At 42.5% G+C, this 21,265-nt stretch overlaps 1 protein-coding gene across 1 annotated transcript in view; it reads right to left on the reverse strand.

The window, feature by feature from the left end:
- Nucleotides 1–6,834: 6,834 nt before the first annotated feature.
- LOC138973984 (multidrug resistance-associated protein 1-like) overlaps nt 6,835–21,265 on the reverse strand; it is a 33,840-nt gene continuing 19,409 nt past the window's right edge. The window contains exons 20-27 of the mRNA XM_070346674.1: nt 20,287–20,486; nt 19,446–19,569; nt 18,668–18,769; nt 17,679–17,825; nt 16,832–16,990; nt 15,464–15,630; nt 14,022–14,216; nt 6,835–7,049 (exon numbers count right to left, since the gene is read on the reverse strand). Of these exons, the coding sequence (XP_070202775.1) occupies nt 6,935–7,049; nt 14,022–14,216; nt 15,464–15,630; nt 16,832–16,990; nt 17,679–17,825; nt 18,668–18,769; nt 19,446–19,569; nt 20,287–20,486 (1,209 nt within the window). The 3' untranslated portion in view covers nt 6,835–6,934. The remainder of the gene's footprint in view (nt 7,050–14,021; nt 14,217–15,463; nt 15,631–16,831; nt 16,991–17,678; nt 17,826–18,667; nt 18,770–19,445; nt 19,570–20,286; nt 20,487–21,265) is intronic.

The raw sequence follows: 21,265 nt of genomic DNA on the forward strand, positions 1-21,265 counted from the left end.
GATGTAGAAGTTATTTGCATTTTTGTGGGTTGCATTTGTTGGGGTGTCACCCTGTATTAAGTTTGTCTCAGTTCTTGTTGGGTAGATGACGATGTGTTGTCGCTGTCGCTGTTGCTGATAACTTTCAAAACATACGACACGAGGTTGTCGTGGGAGGCGGACGCTGACGTCATTTTTGCCTGAACAGGAGTCACCACAGAAATACTTCAGTGGCCACTTGACTGTCGAACGCTGCAACTTTAAGCTCGCGATGTGCTGCAAGCGCAAACTTAAAAGGCATATATATATGACACTGGTTGGCCTCACAAAATTGACTCCACTAATATTTTGGTAATATTTTGACTTTGATAGTTTCATGGAATGTTGAAGCAAGTTTGAACTAATAAGACACATCTACCGGACAGACTTTATGATATACACGTTTGAGTATGATGGTATGCTAAGAATCAGATAAACACACTCTGAACAAATCACAGGCAAAATATTAGCAACATTTAAGCGATGTCGATTTGTTGGTCTATCGGTGCCATACGTCTTTAATACAATTGATAGGGCTATTTGTGACTACACGCTCATGTAGGGCACACAGGGGGACGTTCACCTAGCCTCAGCCCTCGCTTTCCTTCGGTTTTTGATTCAAGGGACACAACCTCCCTATGTTGTGATTTTGGAACACGGGAACAGAAGTTACCTCGCTCGACTGCGCGTACACTCGATGCATGCTAGGAACACATCCATCTCGAAAACAATACGTGTTAATTAATTTACAATGTTCAGTTTGATTTTCAATTCCATGTTACAGTAATGAGTACACTGATACTGCCTTATTTATCTGATCTGATAATTTGATGACATATCCCGTGGTCTGCTGTGTTGGAATATGTAAGCCGTGTGAGTTGACAAGGGGGGGGGGGGGGGGGGGTAAGGAAAATGCAGTGTTGCTCTCAGACTTAGAGGATAATAATGATCAAATCAAATTAAATCAAATCAAATTAACTTTATTATCTTACATGGAGAAATTGAAATGGTGGTGTTTTTATGTTTTAATAGGTTCAATAACAATTACAATAACAATAATAACACTTTATTGCCCATTTAAATATTACATCAAAATGGACAAATTTCTTTGACACACCCAGCCACAGAACGCTCACACATGCAGGCGGGGTGGCAGCAGGCAGACATACAGACATACATCATAACCCACACATGCAAGAGTGCGAACATGCATTCAACGTATCTCATGAAGAAAACATCATGCATTATGCGCCTGTTTGTGTAGGCGTATTTCTATGTTTGCTCGCATAGGTGCTTGCGTTTGGTAGAGAAAAAAAGAAGAAAAAGATACATAGTGAAAAAGATTGTTTGGGCGCGTACAAACGAGAGAGAGAGAGAGAGAGAGAGAGAGAGAGAGAGAGAGAGAGAGAGAGAGAGAGAGAGAGAGAGAGAGGGAGAGAGAAAGAGAGAGAGAGAGAAAGAGAGAGAGAGAGAGAGACTTAGACTTAGACTTAGAACATTTTATTCACATAAAGGGTAGACATTTTAGGCCATAGGCTTAATCTTACAATGTGCCCTTTACATTCACACAAACACATATTCACGCGTGCGCCCGACTAGAATCATAGAAACATCAAGCATACAGTAATAATAAATGAGAAAAGTAGTAGAAAATACATGAATGGAACATCAATAAAGCAATTACAGAATGGAACATTAATTACGCAATCACATTTGCGCACTCACACGCAGACGCACAAGGAGGAACACATATAATACTAATAATAATATACACACAACTAAGTGCCATTCAACAAGCACACAGTGAGCCTACCAAGACAGGTAGATTTAGCATTATGTAGGCATGCAGCAGTCAATATTTCAGAGTAATAAAATAATTATAATTAACAAAGCTAGCTACAATACCGGCAGCGTAACTTATGAAGACCTCAGTATGTGTTTCCTGAGGGAGGTTTTGAATGCGTTCAATGAACGGCACGTTTGTACATTCGAAGGAAGAGAGTTCCACAGAGAAGGTCCCACAAAAGCAAAGCTAGTTTTGTATAGATCTATGCGAGTCCTTGGTAATATATATAGAGATTTGTTTGACACATAACGCTCGGAAGCTTTAGTCAAGAATGCATTTAGGTATGGTGGGGCCAGCTCATTGAGCGCCTTGTACATTAGAATTAAGATGTTGTAATCAAACTGCTGTTGAAGTGGAAGAATATTGGCTACCTTCAACTTTTCTGACGTGGACAGATAAGGATTGGTTACAATAAGCTTAGCACCTCTTCTGTGCAAGGAGTTTAGTTTTTTCATTATATTTTCACTGGCACCGCACCATACCGTGGAGGCATAATTAATATATGATAGACAGTGTGCCACGTAAAACATTTTCAGTCCCTCCTTGTCTACAAAGGGTTTTAGTTTAGATAGGAGATGGAGATTGCTTGACAGCTTTTTACAGATATTCTTAACGTGTATGTTCCACCTAAGCTCCTGGTCAACTTCAATTCCTAGTACTCTGTGTGATGAAACCTGTTCTATAGGATCTGAGTGCAGTTTTAAGTTGAGGAGAAGGGGCGCTCTCTGATGTTTCTGTCTAGATGTGACTACCATACTGCTGGATTTTTTGGGATGCAGGGTCATTTTGTTGTTACTACACCACTGTTCAACGTCGTTGATTCCCTGCTGAAGGTCAGCCTCCACTTGAACTATTTTTTTGGACGATGAGTGAAGAGAGCTATCATCAGCAAAAAGCTCACAAGATACATTTTTATTCGTAATATGCAAAGGTAGGTCGTTTATGAAGATACTAAATAAAAGTGGGCCAAGAATGGACCCCTGAGGAACTCCGCAATTTAGAACACCATCTTGTGAATATTGACCATTTAGATATACCCGCTGGGATCTGTTCGTGATGAACGATGCAAGCAACTTAACTGTATCACTGTTGTTTATATAAAACTTTAGTTTAGTTATGAGAATATTGTGATCGACTGTTTCAAACGCTTTCCTCAGATCGAGGAAAACTGCACCAACTAATTTGGAATCGTTGATAGCCGACAGCCAGGTGTCACAGAGACGGACAAGAGCCGTGGAACAAGAATGAAACTTACGAAAACCAGATTGGAATTGGTAAAAAAGATCGTGTCTTTTCATGTGATGGATTACATGTTTATGGATATGCATCTCAAGAGGCTTAGAGAGCACCGATAGAACAGAGATAGGACGAAGGTTGTTGATGTCGCTAGAATCCGACGTCTTAGGAATAGGAATAACTTTAGCACATTTCCACTCCAGAGGGAAGACCTTTGTTTTAATACATAGATTGTACAAGAACGTCAGGGACTCTACTATATACGGAAGTGAAAGTTTTAGAAAGAAGGTACTAATAGTGTCTACGCCCACGGACTTTTTATTCTTGAGGTCAGATATATATTTCCCTACTTCATGAACTGCCAGTGCAGGGATAGGGCTCTGGTCAGCAGACCGCAGCCGGTCACTACAGAAACTCTCAAGGAGAGGGTTAGAGAACTCGTTTTGTGTGGCTATAGAATTAGATTGGGTAAGGAGGGAGATTGGGTAAGAGAGAGAGAGAGAGAGAGAGAGAGAGAGAGAGAGAGAGAGAGAGAGGCCAGCGAGACAGACACACAAACACAAACAGGTGTAGGGCTTTAATACGCCATGTTTCTCTTTCACGCTATCTGCATGCCTGAACCCTCTCAGCTCCTGTTTCCATCATTCACACATTCGACATCTGGAACATGTATCATCCAGCCATAAACACAATACAATTATGATAACACCTCATTAGCTGCATCACGGGTAATTCGGGGCTGACAATCAGTATGGACACAGATTGTAATGGCCAAATTAGGGACACTAATTGGGAGTATCCTATTGTCTTATGATAAAAACCTTCCCCTCCCGGGTTAAGAACCGCAACATTAAAAAACAAGTCGCGTAAGGCGAAAATACAATATTTAGTCAAGTAGCTGTCGAACTCACAGAATGAAACTGAACGCAATGCCATTTTTCAGCAAGACCGTATACTCGTAGCATCGTCAGTCCACCGCTCATGACAAAGGCAGTGAAATTGACAAGAAGAGCGGGGTAGTAGTTGCGCGAAGAAGGATAGCACGCTTTTCTGTACCTCTCTTTGTTTTAACTTTCTGAGCGTGTTTTTAATCCAAACATATCATATCTATATGTTTTTGGAATCAGGAACCGACAAGGAATAAGATGAAAGTGTCTTTAAATTGATTTGGACAATTTAATGTTGATAATAGTTTTTATATATTTAATTTTCAGAGGTTGTTTTTAATCCGAATATAACATATTTATATGTTTTTGGAATCAGCAAATGATGGAGAATAAGATAAACGTAAATTTGGATCGTTTTATAAATTTTTATTTTTTTTTACAATTTTCAGATTTTTAATGACCAAAGTCATTAATTAATTTTTAAGCCACCCATCTGAAATGCAATACCGAAGTCCGGGCTTCGTCGAACATTACTTGACCAAAATGTCAACCAATTTGGTTGAAAAATGAGGGCGTGACAGTGCCGCCTCAACTTTCACGAAAAGCCGTATATGACGTCATCAAAGGCATTTATCAAAAAAATGAAAAAAACGCGTAGGGATTTCATACCCAGGAACTCTCATGTCAAATTTCATAAAGATCGGTCCAGTAGTTTAGTCTGAATCGCTCTACACACACACATACACACACACACACACGCACAGACAGACACACATACACCACGACCCTCGTTTCGATTCCCCCTCGATGTTAAAATATTTAGTCAAAACTTGACTAAATATAAAAAGGAAAGCCCCTGCTTCTCCACGTGGGGTACGAAACACACACACTCACACAGATATCCTGAGGGCCGATGCTGTTCCAAGTACAAAGCGACTGTTTGCATGATCGCCCCCAATATGCATGCATGGACTCGGCCGTCAGCGAAGAGACGGGTCCATTTAGTTGAAAGTAGGTAGAGAGGGTAGAACAGTTCGCCGCGAACATAGCGTTGCCTACAACATGAACACTTTTTGTCTGCACGAACAGATCGGTAGCTCTAAGCAACGCACCCCTGGAGTAGCACACGAACGATAAATCCAGTCCTGGTTTTCACAGACACACAGCTAAGTTTGAAAACAACGTGGTACCCACGAATTTTTGGGGAAATTAAAGTGAAGAGAGTGTCTGGATTTTTGCCTTTGTCATCGGGCACCATCATGTCTCAAGCTGTCTATCCTGTCGTTAAAACAGGAACCAAACACGACTTACACATCATAACCTGGTTTTCACAGACACACATCTAAGTGTGAACACAACTTGTCACAAACACAGTTTTTTTGGGGGGGGAAGCTGAAGTGACCAGAGAGTGTCCGACATTGTGCCTTGGTCACGTGGCACCATCGAACTGTCCATGCTGTGTCTATTCTAAACAAAAGAGTCACACACGACATAGCAATCCAGTCCTGATTTTCATAGACCCACAGATAAGTTTAAAATCAACGTGTCACATAAGAAGTTTTGGGGAAACTGAAGTGACGAGAGATTGTCCGTCCCTGTACCTTGGTCACTAGGCACCATCATGACTCGAGCTGTCTATGCTGTAGTTACAAGAAAAGAGTCCCACAGGACACATAAATCCTGTCCTGACTTTCAAAACCACACATATACGTTTTAGGACAACGTATCACACACAACCTAGAAATTCCATCATAATTTCCACAGACACACAGATAATTCTGAAAACAAAGTGTCACACATGAAGTTGTGAGGGAAGCTGAAGTACAGAGAGTGGCCATCATTGTGCACCATCGGGACTCGAGCTGTCTATCATGTAGTTCAAAAAGGAGTCTCACACGACCTAGAACGCCAGTCCTGGTTGTCATAGACACAAAGCCAAATTTAAAAACGCAATGTTGGGGAAACTGAAGTGACGAGAGAGTGTCCATCATTGTGCCTCTGTCACCTGGCACCATCGGGACTCGAGCTGTCTATCATGTAGTTACAACAGGAGTCTCACACGACCTAGAACTCCAGTCCTGGTTGTCATAGACACAAAGCCAAATTTAACAAGAAATGCCTCCGATAGGAAAAACACCCCCGTTGGTCAAAGGGAAATAACCTTCTCAGTTGGTGGCAGTGAGAATGGTTATTTCCCTTTGACCAACGGGGGTGTCCGTCTATACCAGGCCTTGTATAATTTTAATCCACCAATAACTCTCTAACCGTGTGTTTGACTGGTCCCAATTTTTGTAAGGACCGTTTCAGGAATGTATAGAACCTGTTCACCAAGTTTGGTGACGATCGGTCCGTTCATTCTTGAGATCTACTTGCGAACACAAACACATCGAGTGAAACCTATACACACCCCTATACCGGGGGTGTAAAAACGCAATGTTGGGGAAACTGAAGTGACGAGAGAGTACCCATCATTGTGCCTTGGTCACGTGGTACCATCGAGCTGTCTATCATGTGTCTGTCAAAAGACGACAAAGAATCACTCACGATCTAGCAATCCAGTCCCGATTTTCATAGACACCCATACGATTTGTGACCCTCCACCACGGAATGAGTCGCATGTCACCTTTGCATGATTTTCATATTTTTACATTTTCATAAAGAAGTTTTTATGCTCTATCCAGTGGTGAAAACCGTTTTAGAAAAGAGCGAACACTGTTTGAGTAATAAGCCTGTGACTAAGGTGACCCACACACTGTTACCAGACACTCCCCGGACTTATATTAAGCCTAGCGCAGAACCGCGCGAGGTGACATGCGACTCATTTCGTGGTGGAGGGTCACATTTGAAGACAACGTGTCACACACGAGTTGGTTTGTTGTTGTCGTTTTGTTGGTGGGGGGGGGGGATTGAAGAGTGACCATTATTCTGCGTTGGTCAGCTGGCAGCATCATGACATTAGCTGCGCCTCCTGCACCATTCTGTAGAAGATGGTCCCCCTGTCCTCTAGCAGACTGTCCGGTGAGTCCATCTCCACGATCCTCCCGTTCTCCAGCACGATGATTCTGGACACACGAAGACGTAATACGGCAGCTTGAATAGTGGTTTATTTCTATTTTTTAGATCGGATACAGATCGACAGCTATCATTCTAAATTCAAAAAAACAATATAAGAACATATAAATATGTATCAGAACTGTCTGTGTTTTTTAGTTTTGCTTTTAACATATTGTTTGACAATACTTTGCCCAACGCACAATTGATAATGCTGCTCAAACTTCACTCTGCATGTACAATCATGCAGGTATTCGGCCTTCTGAGTTTTGTATCATTGACGTTCGTATGATACTCTACTTAACTATTTAAGCTTGTATGATAATGCCACAGCCCTCGTTAATAACGTTTCATCTTATCTGACCATATCGTATCTAACTAACTAACTAACCATCCAACTAACTAACAAACTCTCTCTCGCTCTCTCTCTCTCTCTCTCTCTCTCTCTCTCTGTCTCTCTCTCTGTGTCACAAAGATGTGAGTAGCATATTTGTGAGGTGAAACCACGTCGTGTGTTTAACCTACCTAAATGTTGTACAGGCGAGGGTAGCTGACCGGACTGGCGTTATTCACGTGTTTCGGGTGTTGCACGTAAAACTGGCTTAGCTTGATGTGAGTTGTGTTTGAGACATGTAGCTGGTCTGGGGTAAATAACGTCACAGCGTGTGAGATTTCCAACCGGGAAGGTTGTTCAGCGTGTGTCAGACTTGTTCTGGGAACAAGTACTCTTTCAAGAGACGGGTCTCTTAAGGTAAATGATTTACTATGTTGTATATTATTGACGTTGGAATACATAGCTGGAGCGTAAAGGTTAGTGTGTATAAAGTGCACCCAATCTTAGTGTGAAGCGTTGAGAGAATTCTTGATGTAATTGTTTCACGGTTTTTCATGGGGAATTTCTTGAACATAATTGCTACGCATTTATGTTATGTTTAAGACGGTCATGCTTTGTATGGGGAGTGTTATTCATTGATTAAGTGTTAGTTTGGATATTGAATCTGTACGGAATGTGAACGTGGAATGAACGAGAATGTATGAGTGGTACATGAACGTTTGGAAGAAGAGATGGTTTTAGAGAATGTTGTATTAAGACTTGGTTAAATTCTTTAGGAGTTTCCATGAGGGTTTTCCATGGCGTATAAGGGAGGGACCTTACACGAGAGAAGCGCTAGACGACGGTGGAAGCAAGGGACCACCTCTGCGCAGATGACTAGACGAGTGGAGTCTTCATCGAGACCGGTCGTAGCTGACGACGGTTGTTTCCGCTACGGGCGGAAGGGTTTCTCGGGGAGAAACCTGGAAGGTGTGTGTGGGCATCTTCCATGAGATGTGTGTTGGCATCTTCAGTGAAAGGTGCGTGTTGGCATCTTCAGTGAGAGGTGTGTGTGGCATCTTCAGCGAAAGGTGTGTGTTAGCATCTCTGTGTGTTGGCATCTGAATTCATTATTCTACGAGGAATCAGCGAGACAAGCAAGTGAACTGGCGACATGCAGTGAGCCGTGAGACGAACTCGTGAGTGTCTGTTGGTACCTTCTTGTGTGCGTTAAACTCTATATTTGAGAAAGTATTGTTATAATAGGTATTTACATGCCTTGAGTGAAAGTTGGAGGATTGTGCGAACTGTGTGTCGAAAAGTTGTTTCGTATTGATGTAGGTAAAGTGAAGAAGTATAATGTTGTTTTTGGTTGAGGAAATAATGAGCCTGCATCCTCCCAAGTTCTGTTTTTGAAGTGTTTGGTGTGAAAGGGTAGAGACAGTGCAAAAGGGCAGAACACGCATAATAAATTCACATGCAAACCACTTCGTGACAGTGGTGACCCCGATTTAGCCCTAAATAGGTTTTTGTTTCTAAGGATAGATTTTTGTGCTAGTTAAAAAGCAGTTGTTTCCCTTTCATTGGAGAAAATTGAGAAATTGAGAAAGAAGTGCCTTAGTGTAGCTAATTATACATACTTTGATACTTTGCGTGTTGTAGTGTTTGTTTATGTGTATGTTATTGGACACCCCCTCTCCAGCTCTAGGGGTCTACGTAGTTGTATAGTTCGTACGTAGAGAGGGCCTTAGTTTCTGTTTGCTTCCTGTTCTGTGTATTTATCATCTATCTTTCTATCTAAATTCTAGCTCCCTTTCCTATAAGTTTTTTTTAAAAACTATTTTTCTTAGATTCTATCTTGGATTGATTGTTGTGTGTGATTGTTGTCGTTGAGGTGCAGGCTTATTTTAAATAAAATAGTATAGGGTGTGCCATTTTTTTTTTTGTAAATTCTGAAATTTTGTTTTTTTTTGGTTGGTCTCTGATATTTGTTTTTTAGTTGTGTACTCTGGCTTGAAAAGTGTTTGTTTATTATTGTTATTGTTGTTCCTATTTGTAGTTGGTTTAGTAATAGGGTGATTATCTTCCCTATACTAGTGTTTGATATTTAGTTGTTGGTTTGGGGAAAGTTTTTTGTTTGGTTTTTTTTGTAAATTTATTGGGTTTTTTTGGTTAGTAGTAATTTGTAAGCATTTGTACTTGGACAAATTTTTGGGTAAATTTTTTGTTGTTGTTGTGAACATTTAAATTTTGTTTTGGTTGTGCTTTGGCGATTGATTTTCCTTAAAGGATCTGACGCTGGTTAGTGGTGTGTGGAATTGAATTTTTCATTTAAAGTGTGTTACTTGGGTTTAAGAAACTTTGACATTTCTAGTTAATTGTTTTCTAATTTTTTATGTTGATTTTGATGTTCTAAAGTTGTTAGTTTAAGTTTGACATTGATTGACAAGGTTTGAAGCTGTTATTAATTGTTTAATCTGATATTTTCTAAATTATAATTTTTTTTGTTGAACTCTATTAAGTTGATTGTTTATTTTTGAGACTGGTGGTGTAAATAGTTAGATTTCTGTTAGTTTAGTATTTTATGATACTCTTTTGTGTGTTTGCGAGAAACTGGTGTATGATACAACTTTTTGATACTTAAAACAATTTCGTGATACGTGTTACTTGATCCATTGTATTACTTTGAGATTACTTTGATATTTTGACATTGTAAAGATGGCTGAGACTAGTGATACTGGTGGTAACACATATGCTGATTATTTGGCATTGGGAGAGAAGCATGGCTTAAAGGAAGGGGCTTTGTTTAAGTTTGCCCAGGATCAGGTGGATAGAGAAGAGAGAAGTCAGGAAAGGGAAGCAAAGAAAGTAGCAGTTGAGGCTGAAGCAAAGAAAGTAGCAGCTGAGGCTGAAGTAAAGAAAGTTGAGGCTGAGACAAGAAGATTAGAAGCTGAGGCTGAGGCAAAGAAAGCACAAGCTCAAGCTGAGGCTGAGACTAAAAGATTAGATGCTGAGACAAGAAGGTTAGAAATGGAATTAGATGCAAAGAGGCTAGAAGCAGATACTGAAGCGAGGAGAATGGATTTGGAGTTTAAGAAAGCAGAAGCGCAGCAAAGTACAGGTGGAAATGCAGGTGGGAGATCAGGTCCCAGCATTAGGCCCCAGTACCCAAAACTCCCCATGTTCAAGGAAGATAAAGATGACATTGACAGTTTCTTGTTCAGATTTGAAACGCATGCAAAGGCGAACAAATGGAATGATTCAGAGTGGGCTACGTACTTATCAGCTTATCTGGAAGGTGGAGCTTTGTCGTTGTTTCATTCATTGTTTTCAACGGGTACTATATCGTATGAAGACTTGAAGAAAGAGTTATTGAAGAAGTTTCAGTGCACTCGGGATGGATTTCGTAAGAAATTTCGCAATACGAAGCCAGAGGCAGATGAAAGTTTTGGCACGTACGTAACAAAGATGAAGCATTTGTTCAACCGTTGGTTGAGTTTGTCTGATATAGAAACCTCATATGAAGCATTGTTTGATTTTGTGTTATGTGAGCAGATTTTCAGCAGTGTATGCACTGATTTGTGGGTCTTTTTGAAAGAACGTGATTGTAACAATTCAAAAGACATTATTGCTAGCGCAGAAACTTACAAATCAGCCCATCCGAATAAATGTTTGGCCAAAAAGGAACAAGTAAATCCTTTGGGGACTGGAAACGTAGCTTTCAAACAGAATCGTGGATCAGGACAGTTGTACAATCGTGGTCAGGGTGATTGTGGCAGAAGACAAGATGGTATGGGCAGAAACACCAGGTTTCAAGGCAGAGGTGAGGATCGTAAGCGGGGTAGAAGAGGATGGCAGCAAGGAGGTACTAGAGGTACAGGTGCTAAACAGCGGAATAAGGACACATGTTACAGATGTGGGGAATTGGGCCATTACGTTAGAGGTTGTGCAAAGGTTGCAAATTCAGCAAAGTCGGTAGCTGATTGTCAGGACGCTGGAGTGGTGGTAAGCTCGGCAGCATTCGGGTCGTTGCCATTAGCGGAAGGTCTCGTTAATGGGAAGCAAGTTTCAGTACTGAGAGACACAGGAGCTAATGTAGCTGGGGTAAGGAAGTCGTTGGTCTTACCAAGCCAGTACATAAAGGGAGAGGTCCAAAAAGTGAAGGGTTTTAGTGGACGGATTGATTTGTATTCATTGGCGGAAGTGGTTGTCGATACCCCATATTTTCAGGGAAAGTTGAAATGTTGTGTGCTCACAGACCCAGTCGCTGACCTAGTGATAGGTAATCTTCGGGGTGTGGTACCCAGAGTAGATTTATTCCTTGGGAATACGCAGGGTGTTGGATTTTGTGCTGATGTAAGTCACAAGAAAATCACTGAAGAGGTGGTACTTGAGAAGGTCGTGTGTGGTACGAGTAGGGCAAAAGCCAAAAAGAAACTGGAGGATTTCCCGGTGCCATTGAAAAATGTGGTTACTCCTGATTTGTCGGTTAACGAGGAGGATCTGAAAAGTTTGCTGAGAGAAGATGAGACATTGAAAGAGGTGTTGAGTGTGTCACGAGAGGATGAGAAGTATGCAGGTTGTGCAGAGAAAGTTGTTGATGTTGAGGAAGTAAGTAGTGGATATCGCGAAAGCATTCCACTGAGGTCTGACTGGGGCAGTCATGATGTTTTCCCAAGTAAAGGTGGAGAGGCAAATGTTGCAGTGTTACCTCTGACTGAGGAGAGGAAAACGTTGCCGTTACCTACATTGCCTAAGGGGAAGGAAGAGACAATCGGAGATATTGTTGTTGATCCTGGTTTGACAGATAGTCAAAAGGATGATATGGAACAGGTGTTTGGAAAGATGGTTGACATTTTCAAAACATGTGATGCGGTGGTGTCTTTAACGGCAAGAATTAGCATTCGAGGTTCATCCAATAGCATGAGACAGGAATACGTTGACAGACACGTTGTCCAGGTCATTCGTAGATCAGAGCATACCACAGGTTTATGGGATGTATGGAAAAAGAAGGTTGTTTTGATCAAAAGAAAACTCAAGAGTTTTCTTTTGTCCCCGGGAAGGGGGATGTCACAAAGATGTGAGTAGCATATTTGTGAGGTGAAACCACGTCGTGTTTTTAACCTCCCTAAATGTTGTACAGGCGAGGGTAGCTGACCGGACTGGCGTTATTCACGTGTTTCGGGTGTTGCACGTAAAACTGGCTTAGCTTGATGTGAGTTGTGTTTGAGACATGTAGCTGGTCTGGGGTAAATAACGTCACAGCGTGTGAGATTTCCAACCGGGAAGGTTGTTCAGCGTGTGTCAGACTTGTTCTGGGAACAAGTACTCTTTCAAGAGACGGGTCTCTTAAGGTAAATGATTTACTATGTTGTATATTATTGACGTTGGAATACATAGCTGGAGCGTAAAGGTTAGTGTGTATAAAGTGCACCCAATCTTAGTGTGAAGCGTTGAGAGAATGCTTGATGTAATTGTATCACGGGTTTTCATGGGGAATTTCTTGAACATAATTGCTACGCATTTATGTTATGTTTAAGACGGTCATGCTTTGTATGGGGAGTGTTATTCATTGATTAAGTGTTAGTTTGGATATTGAATCTGTACGGAATGTGAACGTGGAATGAACGAGAATGTATGAGTGGTACATGAACGTTTGGAAGAAGAGATGGTTTTAGAGAATGTTGTATTAAGACTTGGTTAAATTCTTTAGGAGTTTCCATGAGGGTTTTCCATGGCGTATAAGGGAGGGACCTTACACGAGAGAAGCGCTAGACGACGGTGGAAGCAAGGGACCACCTCTGCGCAGATGACTAGACGAGTGGAGTCTTCATCGAGACCGGTCGTAGCTGACGACGGTTGTTTCCGCTACGGGCGGAAGGGTTTCTCGGGGAGAAACCTGGAAGGTGTGTGTGGGCATCTTCCATGAGATGTGTGTTGGCATCTTCAGTGAAAGGTGCGTGTTGGCATCTTCAGTGAGAGGTGTGTGTGGCATCTTCAGCGAAAGGTGTGTGTTAGCATCTCTGTGTGTTGGCATCTGAATTCATTATTCTACGAGGAATCAGCGAGACAAGCAAGTGAACTGGCGACATGCAGTGAGCCGTGAGACGAACTCGTGAGTGTCTGTTGGTACCTTCTTGTGTGCGTTAAACTCTATATTTGAGAAAGTATTGTTATAATAGGTATTTACATGCCTTGAGTGAAAGTTGGAGGATTGTGCGAACTGTGTGTCGAAAAGTTGTTTCGTATTGATGTAGGTAAAGTGAAGAAGTATAATGTTGTTTTTGGTTGAGGAAATAATGAGCCTGCATCCTCCCAAGTTCTGTTTTTGAAGTGTTTGGTGTGAAAGGGTAGAGACAGTGCAAAAGGGCAGAACACGCATAATAAATTCACATGCAAACCACTTCGTGACAATCTTTTATCTTGTATTTTTATTTCATTTCGTTAGTTAGTCCCTTTTTAGGGCGAGAGCTGGATGTAAAAAAGCAGACCACTGCTTAATCTATCACCCTCGTAAAATAAAGATCTCTCTCTCTCTCTCTCTCTCTCTCTCTCTCTCTCTCTCTCTCTCTCTCTCTCTCTCTCTCTCTCTCTCTCTCTCTCTCTCTCTCTCTCTCTCTCTCTCTCTCTCTCTCTCTCTCTCTCTCTCTCTCTCTCTCTCATAACTTACTTATCGTAGTCCATTACGGTGTTCAAGCGGTGAGCAATGGTGAGCACGGTACAGTCGTGGAAGGCGGTGCGCAGAGTTTTCTGAATCAAGTCATCCGTCTCCAGGTCCACAGCGGCCGTCGCTTCGTCCAAAACCAGCACCTTGGTCCGTCGTAACAAGGCTCTGGCCAGACACACCAACTGTCGCTGTCCCACGCTGTAATGAGACACAGAGTGGATCATGAGATATATGGTTCAACACTTCCAACAGTCCAAAACCAGCAACTGGGTCCGTCGTAACAAGGCTCTGGCCAGACACACCAACTGTCGCTGTCCCACGCTGTAATGAGACACAGAGTAGATCATGAGATAGATTGTTCAACATTACTAACAGTCCAAAACCAGCAACTGCCAACTTGGTTCGTCGTAACAAGGCTCTGGCCAGACACACCAACTGTCGCTGTCCCACGCTGTAATGAGACACAGAGTGGATCGAGAGATAAATTGTTCAACACTACTAACAGTCCAACACCCGCAACTGGGTCCGTCGTAACAAGGCTCTGGCCAGACACACCAACTGTCGCTGTCCCACGCTGTAATCCAACACAGAGTAGATCATGAGATATATTGTTCAACACTACCAACAGTCCAAAACCAGCACCTTGGTCCGTCGTAACAAGGCTCTGGCCAGACACACCAACTGTCGCTGTCCCACGCTGTAATACGACACAGAGTAGATCATGAGATATATTGTTTAACACTACTAACAGTCCAATACTAGCAACTTGGTCCGTCGTAACAAGGCTCTGGCCAGACACACCAACTGTCGCTGTCCCACGCTGTACTGAGACACAGAGTGGATCATAAGATATATTGTTTAACACTACTAACAGTCCAATACTAGCAACTTGGTCCGTCGTACCAAGGCTCTGGCCAGACACACCAACTGTCGCTGTCCCACGCTGCAGTCAGACAAAGTAGGGCGGGTGATATGTGAATGCTATTTGACTCTTGTCTCGCTGTGCAACTCCACGGTTGGCCGTAAAAGTACCCTCGTCACACACCAACGGCTGCTGTCTCATGCTGCACGTGCAGCATAAAGTAGGCCAGGGCGCATTCAATACACCATGTATAACAGTTGAGTTTTACTGCGCTGATGAACAATCATTATCCAGAGGTGGCCGACAGGTCCGGCAAGACACCAATCCCTTTATAGTTTGTACTCTTTGGGCATAACATTTCTTTAGCGCATCGGTAGTCTAGCGGTAGAATACTCGCCTGCCACGCGGGTGACCCGGATTCGATTCCCGGTCGATGTAAGATTTGTAACTTATCATTGCATTACATTTTCCAACCTTTCCTCCATGTTACCTTGTCGTGTATGCACACATCGTAGCCATTCCGCTATTTTACCTAGATATATTGCACGCATTCACTGCAGGTACCCCTCTCACAAATACACACCTGAGGTTTTGTCCCCCCTCATCCACCTCACAGAGCAGTCCCTGAGGCTGGCGGTGCACGAAGTCCTTCAGCTTGGCTTGCTCCAGGGAGGCCCACACGTCCGTGTCTGTGTACTTGTACAGGGGGTCAAGGTTGAACCTGAGAGAGCCGGAAAACAACACTGGGTCCTGGAACACACAAAGAAGCACATGGCGATATCAGAAACGTCTGCACATAACCTTGGCGTGCCGGAAAACAACACTGGGTCCTGGAACACACAAAGAAGCACATGCAGATATCAGGAACGTCTACACATAACCTTGGCGTGCCGGAAAACAACACTGGGTCCCGGAACACACAACGAAGCACATGGCGATATCAGGAACGTCTACACATAACCTTGGCGTGCCGGAAAACAACACTGGGTCCTGGAACACACAAAGAAGCACATGAAGATATCAGGAACGTCTACACATAACCTTGGCGTGCCGGAAAACAACACTGGGTCCTGGAACACACAAAGAAGCACATGGCGATATCAGGAACGTCTACACATAACCTTGGCGTGCCGGAAAACAACACTGGGTCCTGGAACACACAAAGAATCACATGGCGATATCAGGAACGTCTACACATAACCTTGGCGTGCCGGAAAACAACACTGGGTCCAGGAACACATACAGAAGCACATGAAAAATCAGGAACGTCTACACATAACCTTGGCGTGCAGGAAAACAACACTAGGAACACACAAAGAAGCACATGACGATATCCGAAAGACCCACACATAACCTGAGAGTGCCTGGGATTAATACAGAATCACATCAAGACACGAGCACGTCCCACATGTAACCGCAAATTGCAGGAATACAACACTGGGTCCTGAAACAAAAAATAAAGACACATGCCAAGACACAAGAAAGACCCAGACATAACCTGAGAGTGCCAGAAAACAACACTGGGTCCTGAAACAAAAAATAAAGACACATGCCAAGACACAAGAAAGACCCAGACATAACCTGAGAGTGCCAGAAAACAACACTGGGTCCTGAAACAAATAAAGAAACGCATTAAGACAAGAAAAAAGCCAACACAACCATATCTGAGTACTTGGACAAGGGGTCCTGGTTAAACCTTAACGCGCCCGAAAACAACACTGGGTCCTGGAGCAGATTAAAACACAAACTGCATCAAGACACGATAAAGCCCCAGATATAATAGCCTTAGAGTGACAGAAAACAACACTACAGTCCTGGAAAGAAACTCACTAAAACACGAAAAAGGCACACATATTACCTACGAGTGCTGCAAAAATACACTGGGTCCTGGAACAAATAAAACACACATCAACACACAGACGAACACAGCGAATTACAAAAAGAACCTTACCTGGGGCAGAATGGTCAGACGAGACCTGAGGTCGTGCAGCCCGATGGTGGCGATGTTGATGTTGTCGATGGTGATGCTGCCCTCAGCTGCCTCCAGCAGGCGGAAGATGGACAACGACAACGACGACTTGCCCGCACCTGTCCGCCCCACAATTCCTACCTGGGCAATTTCAGGAACGGCTTCATTCCACGTATTGCATAGGACTGATAGGCACACTCTGACTACGCATACACAATATCGCTATGTTTTGAAAGTGTCATACCCGAGCGTTGCATTTCGTGTATTCTCACAAAGGAAGCATATCGTTAAGTTATACACATCCGACTGTAACGGTGTTCTCAACATCATCAGCATATTGTTTACAAATAATTGACATAGTAATATGCACTCATTTCTGTTGCAAACAAATGCACCGGTATTACAATCGACTACTACGTCATACACAGTTTCATCAAACGGTTTTTAAGATATAACATATTACGATTCATACTGAAATCAAAAGTCGAGAACAAACCCCAGATAATGACACCGAACCTTTATAGGTAGCAGCTACAACACACAATTCACAGATATGTTTATGCATTCACTTCTGCTACAAATAACTGCACCAGTATTACAATCGCATACTACGTTGTACACAGTTTCATCAACAGGCTGGTAAGAAATAACATTTAGCAACACATACACAAAAAACACTGAAAATTGGCTCGGAACTTAACTAGCAGATACAACACACAACTGATATGGTGTCCAAACAAAAATCTTAACGAACATGCAGTTAAATGCCAACCCACACAGAAACTCTTAAACACGCACACCCATACACTACAAGACACCAAACACACACCTTTTCCCCGCAGTGTACGGTACAGGTAATGGAGTGAAGAACAAGGTCAAGGCCGGGCCTGTAGCGCGTGCTGTACTTGTTGTAGCGTATCAATCCTTTGGTTGGCCACGGGGCCGGTGGACGGGTGTTCTTGATCACCCAGGGTGGCTGCAATAAGGTCGAAAGGCAATCATGAGAAACTATGCATATGCAACTTTACGGAATTCAATAGTTGTATATGCAGAGCACTTTCATTTCTTTTAATACCTCATCTTTCCATTGCTTGGAAATGCGGGTCGCCTCCTGGAAGTGGAAAGCCAGGAATTAGGTGTAGGTACCACCAGCCACGTCCACTTCCAGTATAACGACCGAGGCCTTTTACGTGCCACGATCGACGGTGACACGGGTACGGGCCATGCACATATACCGTCTTTAACCTTCGCTGGTGGTCGTGGGTCCGTGTGGACCCAGAAGGGTGTTCAATTGCAAATATCTCTTAAACTAGTTGGATTTTTTGTATGAGCTTTAAAGAATGCCTCACGCACCTAAAAAGCTCTTATGTCCTAACATTTCAGCGAGAAGTAATTAAATAAAAAGGTCATATTTAGACAACAAACATCGTGGGGCCGTGCGGACCCATGTTTCTCAAAGAAGGAAATGAGAAGCATGGGTCCGCACGGCCCCACGATGACTTCCGTGTGTAGTCGATAACCCGGACGGGCGAAGGTTAAGTCATCACATAATTAAACTTGATCGTCCAGAGGACCACAAGGCAAGTGCTTAAAATCCTGCCTTAGCTGACCCCGAGTTGACTTCACGAAAACTTTGCAAAGTCGTCTTACTGACACAGGTGTCCCGCGGCCTTAAAGTAGCACATGAATTAAATCTGACCACAATGTAATAGCTTTCTTAACTTCTGTATCACCACGCAAGCTTAACCGTCGTCTTTCGAGCACATTCAGAAGTCTATACCTTTTTATCAGTATTTCTTGTCAATAAATCTCTCGTACCTCTTGTGGAAGCTTGATGTATTCGACCAGTCGCTCCACTGATATAATGTTACTCTCCAGTTGTGTGGAGTTCTGAATCATCTTTGTCAGTATTGCCGTCACCTGGATGAAACAGAACCAACAATATCAAAATGTATTCACGACCATCCTTAGCATCGCAACTACTTATGCTACCTGCTAACTGTCCCTCAGCTAGTGTATTTTACTAACCAGCAAAAGCAAAACAAACAAGAAATTCCTCCGAGGTAGGAAAAACACCCTCGTTGGTCAAAGGGAAATAACCATTCTCACTGCCACCAACTGATAAGGTTATTTCCCTTTGACCATGAATATGTCCCTCTATAAGTCCTTGTAGAATCTTAATCCACCAATAACTCCCTAACCGTGTGTTTGACTGGTCCCAATTTTTGTAAGGACCGTCTCAGGAATGTATAGAACCTGTTCACCAAGTTTGGTGACGATCGGTCCGTTCATTCTTGAGATCTATATGCGAACACAAACACACAAACACATCGACCGAAACCTATACACACCCCTATACCGGGGGTGTAAAAACTACGCGGTTACGCACACAAACAAGGAGACGAAACAGACACGTACATAAATTAAAACACACACACACACACACACACACACACACACACACACACACACACACACACACACACACACACACAAACACACACACACACACATACACGCACACATACACACACATATAAACTCTCAATCTTGCACACACACACACACACACACACGCACACACACATGCACTCACCTGCAGCGCGTGTGAGACGGACAGACCAGCAATACTGCCGGACACATCGTCAGTTAGGACGGCAAATAGGGCAGCAAACACCACGATCAGGTTGCCCAGCAGTTCCAAGCGAATCCGGAGCCATCTGCAAATGAACATGCATTTATTTACATATTGACACACATTCATCGCATCATAAAAGTGTTTATATTTTAAGCAAAAGCAAATCCTTTTCATCCTTTGAGACGTGGAACAAACATCGGACGACATAAATACCTATACAGATATAAAAAAAAGGTTTTTTGAATAACACCAACACATTATAATTAATCAGTTGAGACGTGGAATATTAATCAAATGTCAACGAAACCACTTCCTTTAAGACGATATTTGTTCTGTATCACTGATCAATGTTTCAGAGTCATGTCCAGTCGTACACAGATTGTGGATATCGATGCTTTATAGATTAAAAGGGCACGCATCATTTTCAGCGTCTTCCAAAACTAAAAAGAAAACTAAAAACATCACTATCAAATCAGTTGATATATGTGTAGCATAAATCTATTTTGGAACCCCTCTGAAATCAGAACTATTCTTTAAAGCCAACATTATGAGGAATAACATCAAAGGGGGGCTGATGTCAATCATATATCAATATATGCAGAAGATGCATGGCGTTCATCAAAGACTGAGAAAATGTATGTGAAACTGTAATAAGCGTATGTTGAAAACCGGAGCACATGCAGAAAGTTAACACTCGTGCTATATCATATGTGTCTGGGTTATATATCTTGCAATTACGCTCATATCCACAAATATCCAGCTCTTTTTGGTTCATATAATTCCTACGCATTCAACCTACCGTGAAGCCGAGACGAAGCCGTAGAAAAAGCAGTTGTTTTGGTCAACCAATCTTTCAGACTCTTTCTGAAAACGAGACCCGACACCAAATGCCCGGATGGAGGCAGCGCCATTGATAGTCTCGCTGAAATGACTGTACATTGGCGACCGAGACACCGACTCGTTTCTTCTCAGTTGCCGTGAGCTCGGAATATAGAACATCTGTAAAAACAATATAAAAAAATAAAATAAAATAAAAATAAACGGGAAAGAAGTAACGCTAATGTGGATGATGTATGAAAGCTGGCATACTCTCACGTTACTTCGTCATCATCAAATTGCGTTTGCATTAGAATATTGACAGAAAATAAGGAATCACATAATATTCTCATAGCTAGGGTGGCAACATCTATGACCATAATCCTTCATGTCTGTGTTCGGTGTGTATAATGACAATGTTCTAAATAGGTTACTTCCAAGTGCTTTCAAAGGACTGCCGGGCGAGCAGATATTGCAAACAACACAATAACTTTGTTTTGTAAGGTGGATAATTGATGAGAAATCAATAGTAGGATCAGATATAAGTCCGTGATGTCCTAAGTTGATATCCATGCCCTGATTGCGCGGAAGCACGTATTGACATGCATTATCCCCCTTCAAAATCGTCTCACGAGGTCTTGAATGGCTAGGATCCGTTTCAAGGGTTACACAAGCTATGTTTCTTATTCGGTTGGTTGTTTTGTGACTGTGATTAACACGAAAAAGAGAGGAAAAAAGCTTCGCTATAAGAAGATGCACGCATAGTTCTAGGCATCCCCCAACCCCTTCTCTCTGACAACACTTACCTGCACTGAGAGAAATTCAAGTTTTACGCCCTCACGGCAAAGCCATTAGGGGCATGTTCCTGGGTTTTAACCCGACTTTAGATGAGATACACAAGTGTATGCGTGTTTAGGTGGTATCAGCCATCTGCACTTATGGCAGAATGACCGAGGTCTTTT

This window comes from Littorina saxatilis, linkage group LG8, assembly GCF_037325665.1.
Source record: "Littorina saxatilis isolate snail1 linkage group LG8, US_GU_Lsax_2.0, whole genome shotgun sequence".
Lineage (NCBI taxonomy): Eukaryota > Metazoa > Mollusca > Gastropoda > Littorinimorpha > Littorinidae > Littorina > Littorina saxatilis.